Source organism: Equus przewalskii, chromosome 13 (genome assembly GCF_037783145.1).
Source record: "Equus przewalskii isolate Varuska chromosome 13, EquPr2, whole genome shotgun sequence".
Classification (NCBI taxonomy): Eukaryota; Metazoa; Chordata; class Mammalia; order Perissodactyla; family Equidae; genus Equus; species Equus przewalskii.
In genome coordinates this window covers 1,943,021-1,950,221 of record NC_091843.1, presented here as the reverse complement: position 1 = coordinate 1,950,221, position 7,201 = coordinate 1,943,021, and the positions used below count along the sequence as shown (strand labels likewise).

The 7,201-nt window shown below is 48.5% G+C and overlaps 1 protein-coding gene across 2 annotated transcripts in view; it reads left to right on the top strand.

Annotated features, from left to right (window-relative positions):
* The first annotated feature begins 2,381 nt into the window (after positions 1 to 2,381).
* The window catches only part of RUFY1 (RUN and FYVE domain containing 1), a 54,108-nt gene continuing 49,288 nt past the window's right edge, over positions 2,382 to 7,201 (top strand). The window contains exon 1 of one of the 2 annotated variants that reach the window (XM_070570080.1): positions 2,382 to 2,929. In XM_070570080.1, coding sequence (XP_070426181.1) covers positions 2,638 to 2,929 — 292 coding nt within the window. In that variant the 5' untranslated portion in view covers positions 2,382 to 2,637. Of the gene's footprint in view, positions 3,098 to 7,201 lie in introns of both variants that reach the window. The other variant, XM_008529538.2, reaches the window with a different exon arrangement.

Here is a 7,201-nt window from a genome sequence, read left to right as displayed (position 1 = left end):
TCATAGATAATAAATCTACCAACACGCAAAACTTCAAAAAGTTAATATAACGTCCTAACTGTAATATAAAAATGAGAAATAAATCTATAACAAGTATTCCAATACAACTAGCAGGCAGTGTCTTAATGTCTTAAATACCAAAAGCAGCCTTGCTGTGGGTGATGTGATTTTTTGAAATGGTTACTAGCTCTTAGGTTCTGAACAAATCAATTCAATTGTATTCTGGGAAAACTCAGGGTTCACTTATGTAGTCATAATACTGCTCACCAATATCCCCAGTTCTCCTTTTCCCAGACAGTAGTAGGATTGGACTTGCTAAGTCCCTTGAAGTTGGAGGTGGCATGTGACTTGCTTTGGCCAATGAAAATGTGTGTAAGTGAAATTTGTCACTTCAGGGTTGAGGCTTTTAGTGTTGATGCAAAACTCTGCTGGCAGTGATGGCACCTCCCTTAGCGCAGCGTGACGAGAAACAAACTTTTGTTGCGTTAAGCCACTGAGATTTGAGGGTTACTGCAGCAGATGACACAAAAAAAGGAGTTAGTGTTTTCATGCCAAACGGAATTAGGTTCCAGGCTCTGATCATTATAACCAGGCTTTTCACCTACACGAACAGCCGGTGGCATTGGGAAGTCCTGAAGGATACTGGACAATTGTTTGTTATGCCAGATTACCTAACACCCCTGTCCACCCCACTCCGTAAAGACAACTAGCACCCTTTCAATCATTGTGACACACAAATTCCCCAGGCACTCCCCACCCTACTCTCCCCACAGAAAATAAGTGGGGGGCATAGTGGTTAAGTTTGTGTGCTTTGTTTTGGCAGCCCAGGGTTCACAAGTTCGGAACCCAGGTATGGACCTACACAGTGCTTATCAAACCATGCTGTGGCAGGCATCCCACATATAAAATAGAGGAATATGGGTACAGATATTAGCTCAGAGCCACTTTTCCTCAGCAAAAAGAGGAGGATTAGCGGTGGATGTTAGCTCAGAGCTAATCTTCCTCAAAAAAAAAGAAAAGAAAAGAAAACAACTGACCTTTAGTTAAGACGGGTTAGGGGCTGGCCTGGTGGCACAGCAGTTAAGTTCCCACGTTCCGCTTCTCAGCCGCCTGGGGTTCGGCGGTTCAGATCCCAGGTGCGGACATGGCACCACTTGGCACGCCATGCTGTGGTAGGCGTCCCACATATAGAGGAAGATGGGCACGGATGTTAGCTCAGGGCCAGGCTTCCTCAGCAAAAAAGAGGACTGGCAGTAGTTAGCTCAGGGCTAATCTTCCTCAAAAAAAAAAAAAAAAAGAGGGGTTAGTCCACCCCTCTCCTAAGATGCCAGAAGTCAGGCTTCTAAAGGGGCAGCCATCAGGAAATATACTCTGACTTGCCAAAGCTTCCAATGTTTCAAGAGAGGGCCAAAATCCAGATTTTTGTGTGACATCTGTTGATGTCTAAATATTTGCAACAACTTAAAAATCTTTTTAATTTAAATGCTCTGAGAGTCACACAAAATAGTTCTCCTAGTATGATGAGGCCCACATCCGGCACTTTGCAAACAAAGTGTCAAATTGTCACTAAGTGTCCCAAGGAACTCAAGACTGGGTTCTCGAATATTTAACTGTTTAAGAGATGCAATCACCAACCACCTTCAACCAGACCAACCCTAACAAAGGGAGCTAGGCCTATGACCTTTGCCTCATTTTTAATGCTAAGATCTCTCCAGGAGGAGCTTAGGCCTTATTGCCATCACCTGCAGTGGGTGTGGAAGCATGTTTTCCAACTGAGCCTGCACAAGAGGAACTCCGGGTGCCATCACTTGGAAAAGAGTCCGTGTGCCCTCCTATTTGCTGCAAATAAGCTCTACTTTGTGGGACAACTACTTCTGGTCCAGAGTCTGAGTTTAACTCACCAGGAGGCGAACCCACTTTGGGTTGGGAAACAAAAAGTTAGCGAAATGTGAGTTTCCATTTGGCCAAAGTCCCTTCTTTTCCAAGTGAGGAAACGGACTGAATGATTTTGTACAAGTGGATGGCGTCTTGCCCAAGCTGTGCAGTTGGATAACAGAGAGTCATCACAATTGCTAAAGGCTGCACGTACTACTGAGAGCAAGATCCCATCTCACACTGGGCCTTGGAATCCCAGTCCACCAGTGTGCTCTTTCCTGCCAAGCCATCGCATTTCCTTATTTAATTTTAAAAAGTCCTTCTTTCCTGACTCGCCTGTCCCAGACTTTCCTTACGGGCCCTTTTAGGGCTTGCTCTGAAGCCTACTGCAGAAAAATGACGAAGTAGAAAAAGTAAAATATGAAATGAAAGTTAAAAAGAGGAAACAGGGTCAAAACGACGGCTGTGGCCCGGGGCTGTGCTCCCGGCGGCCCGCGCGCGACTCCAAGGGAGAACGCCCAAGAGTAACTCCGCGCAAACCGGTCCTCCCGCCTGCTGGAAGCTTGGGTGCCTCTCATGTTAGGACCGTACTTTCCTGAACCTCTTTAAGTTGAAAGAAAGGCAAGCAGGGCTGGGAAGAGGAAGAACGTTGCCAACGGGGCAAAAAAAGAGCGACAAAGGAGCCAAAGCACCCTCCCGCGTGCCGCCCGCGCCCGCCCGCGCCGAGTCCGCCGCCTGCCGGAGCCACGTGACGCGGCCAAGATGGCCGACGGGGAAGACGGCTGCCCGGCGGGGCGGGAGCGGGGGCCGGAGCCGGGGCCGGGGCCGGAGCCGGGAGAAGAGTTCGAGATCGTAGACCGGAGCCAGCTGCCCGGCCCGGGAGAGCTGCGGAGCGCGGCGAGGCCGCGAGCGGCGGCGGACGGCTGGTCCGCGCCCATCCTGACCCTGGCGCGCAGGGCCACCGGCACCCTGTCGGCGAGCTGCGGGAGCGCGCTGCGCGCGGCCGCGGGGCTGGGCGGTGCGGACGGCGGCGCCGACGGCGCGGCGCGCGCAGGTAGGCTCGCCGGGCGCGCGCGTGCTACCCGCGGGACCGCGGCCGTTCGCGGCGGCCGGGGCTGGCCACGGCGGTTAGCCGGCTCGGCCTGTTAGACGAGCTGTTGACCAGCCTGTCGCCTGGCCCGACGACTCGCCTGTTTTCTTCATGCTGTGCAGTCAGGCCGAGGTACAGACGCGGGGGCGGGGGGCCTGAGATCGGGGCGGCGCCGTACCTACCCCTCCCTTCTGTGTTCCCCAGACAGCGTCCTCACTCCCATTGGTGGGCTGTAGACTAAGGAAATTTACTAGTGTAAGCTTCGGTAGTCAGTGTTCATTTTAAAAGTACATAGGAAATGATCCAGTATTGGTTGCTTTAAGGGTCAAAATGCCAGCCCAGCTCACACCCCCGGGTGTTAGCGCCTCCCGACCCCCCGCGGAGTCGAAGCGCCAAGGCGGCAGTCGGCAGGTGCGGGTTCCAGGCGAGCTGTACCAGCAACTCGCTCTGTGATGTAGACAAGTCAACCACATTTCCCAGCCTGTAAAATAGGATTCTTTCACCCGGTTTTCACCCGATGACCTCTTACAGTCCTTTTCAAGAATAGAGTTTCAGCCTGTCAGTAAGGAGAATGGTAACATTAACTGATTATGATATTGAATGTTGCTTAGAAAGCCCTATAAAGCCAGATATTTAGAGCTGTGCTAACCAATACAGTAGCACTACCCATATGTGATGCTTAAATGTTAAAATTAAATTAAAAATTCAGTTGTATCTTCATAGTGCTGTGGGGTAGAGCTGACTAAAGACTAGCGCTAAGAAGCATGATTATGTGCCTTTGAGGTTTCTTGATTCCCTCCTATCCACTGGTAAATTTGCTGTAGAAGTCATCACTGAGGCCAGAATAGTGAATTGTGAGAATTACAGTGGTTAAGAAAGATTAATGAGTAGAGAAGTTTAAAAGCTGACTTGTGAGATTCTGGAAATGGAAAGTAGGACTAGGAGGTAATGAGGAATCCTGTTCAACCCAGGAATCTGGTTCCAACCAGCTCACCACCTTTGCACATGTCAGTGGGTGTTAGACGGTAGACCCAACCAACGGAAGTCAGTCTGAGAGGGAAGGCATGGGGTCTTCTGGAGGCCTCTTAGATACTTCATGGCACACAGCAAGCAAATTATAAATGTTAGCTGTTGACTGATAAATAAAATGTGCCAGTGCCTAGAAAAGTGCCTAACACAGAATAACATTTGTTGAACAAATGCACAGTTGAAAATCACTTGTTTTCCATTTATAGTAGTGCTATAAGTAATAGCCAACACTGATATTGCACTTACTAGGTGCCAGGTATTAGTCTTAGATCTGTACATACATTGATTCACTTCATCCTCCTAATAATCCTAGATGACAGCAAGGCTGGCTTCATGGTATGCAATTCATGCAGGCTTTGAGCAGTGTGGTCACCCAGGGCCAGGCACTCAGAAGTGGTCCACACTTGAAATTCTTACTAATTTTATCTTTGAATTTATGTTTTGTAAGTGAAGTTCAGTGGAACAAAGGAGCATGCGTGAGGGCCTTGGAGCTGGGCTCATGTGTGGTTCCACCTTCCGCTACCCCCCTGGGACAAGTTCTCAGGCAGCATGGCCCACTCAGACTGCCCTGGGGCTTCTTCCCACCCCTCCCTGACCCTACTCCATGACTACTCCTGGTCCTGGGAGAGTTGAGGTCACGCCCTCTGAATCTCAGGGCAGGGCAAGGTGTCTGCCATCTTACCCCAGGGCTGGCACTGCCACAGCACGTTAGGCAGGCAGCTGGGCAGGGGCCTCTTGTCCACCCAGCCAGATACTACCTCCTTGCAGGAAGTTGTAACCCCTTAGGACTGTGGGAAGAGGAGATTGACTTGTGAGCCGGCCCCATGTGATAGGTTTTGTTATTATCCCCATCTTATAAAGACGGAAACTGAATTAAAGAGAAGTAACTTGACCAAGTTACTTAGAAGTAACTGAGCTAGGACTTGAACCAAGACAGTATTCCCCTCGAGCCCACGCAGTTAGTCACAACACTTCAACGCCTCGATGCCTTTAAATAACTTTATAAGCAAAATGCCGTAATATATACCATATGGATTTTTTAATTAGTCAATTTAAAGAAAATATTAAGTAAGTCACTGCCACTCAGATCTGGCAAAAATTGTGAACATGGCTTACTAAGGGCTGAAATGTCGAGAACTGCTGGGATGAGCTGTGTGGCTAGTCCCCAAAGGTAACCAGAATTTGAAGCCAGCAGGTGGGACAGGAGTGGGGGTGGGGGTGGGAAAGGTTCTGCAGAAGCTTCAGAAAAGCAGGTTAGGAGAAGGAGCAGCCACCACTTCAGCCAGGGCCAGGCCCAGGCTGCCTCATTTCGTCTCTCTTCCATTATGTGCTTACACAAGCAGTGAGGAGGGAGACTTTTCAGAGGGAGCACTGAGAGGCAGAGATGGAAGGTGAGCAGCACTCTCGCCAGGTAAAATGTGTTTGGTAACAGAGGTTTAAGGAAAATGCTGTGGAAGGTTGTGTAATGCTTTGATACTTATTTTCGTTATCCTGTGTGGGGTCTGGTAGCACAGCATGCCACAGTGTTTGCGTTCTCTGTGGTTGTCTGGTTTGGTTTGTTGTTGTTTTAGATTGGCACCTGGGCTAACATCTGTTGCCAATCTGCTGTTGTTGTTGTTGTTTCTTCTCCCCAAAGCCCTCAGTACCTAGTTGTAGGTCTTTCTAGCTCTGCTGTGTGGGACGCTGCCTCAGCATGGCCTGATGAGCGGTGCTAGGTCCGCGCCCAGGATCCAAACTGGTGAAACCCTGGGCCACTGAAGCGGAGCGTGGGACCGTAACCACTCGGCCATGGGGCCGGCCCCTTATTGTTGTTTTAAGAAATAAATGCACATGGTAAACAAAGAAATCAAAGCCATACAAAAGGACATTCAATGTAGAGGAAGTCCTCCTTCCCAGAACCTGTCCCCAGTCCTACTGGATCTCTCAGACTGTCTGGGCATGGAGCACGTGCTCACATGTCACCAGTTTCACACAAACCACAGGACAGACACTCGGTTCTCCATCCTGCTTTCTAGAGTGAGGCCTCCTCCTGAAGGATGGATAACGTGTTCAGAATGAACATCTCGCATGTCGGGACTCCCTCACTGCAATTTTCTAACTATTGAGCTATCTATTTGCCATGGGGTAGGTGGTGTATGTATTACGCCGTTCTCTGTTCTCTTCCATGGCAAATTTTATTTTCCATGTGTCAAAACGCTCCTGCACAAGTGGTGCAGCACCTTCCAAAATGAAGCACAATAACTTTTCCACTCCACATTGCTGAGCTCCTTAAGTCAGCCATTGAGATGATAAGTGAAAATTCCTGAAAATTAGCAAAGTGTCAGAATGGTTTTCTTCCTTGTCAGTACAGGATAACACCACACTATATGATAAGATCTTTCAAGATACCAGAGGGCTACTCAAAACTAAAACTCAAGTTTATAAAGAGTCTAGTCACTTCTGTATAATTCAGAACCTAACAAGAAAATCTGTGCGGCCCCCTGCCCCTCCTCAGTACTTATTCTCTGTACCGAAGGTTACAACAAACTGGCAGCCCTTTGAGCTGTTGGTGGCTGGTGGTTGCATTTTTTTAATCCTGTACATTATAAAAGCATTTTTTTTTAATTTTTTAGCCAATTAGCAGTTTTTACATAAAAATGCAGAGCTCCGGCTTCTCCTGAAAACCCCGACCTGGCAGTGTTGACCAGATTCCCCCACAAGAGGGTTTCACTCAGCAGGGTTCCTCCCGTGCAGTCGCTGCGTACTCCCTCCAGCTCATCCCGTACAGCCTCACTCATTCATGTTCCAGGTCCGGCACTGTGTGACAGTCAAGGTCAAGATCTCTGATCAGACCATTTATTTGGCAACTCGATAAGAGTACAACTTTGTGCCATTCTGTGTGTTGAACTATTATTAATGAAGGTGAGAGATGTGAATAGCTTGCCCAAGGCCGTAAAGCTAGTAAAATTGAGATGGACTGGCATAAAGATCCTCCCAGCTCGAATTTTCCATAACTCTCTAAATTGAGCATGCATGGGAATAGGTGACTAATGGAGCAAGGGTGTGGCCGCAGGACACTGCCACAAACAGTGGTGGGAGCCACTGCCACCCAGCTCTGATCTCCTAAAAACTAGTTTTCACAGTTTTGCTCATATGACACCCTAAAAGAATCTTCAACTTTTAAAATTGACATATAAAATTCTTCATCATAATTTTAAAGTTGAGAAT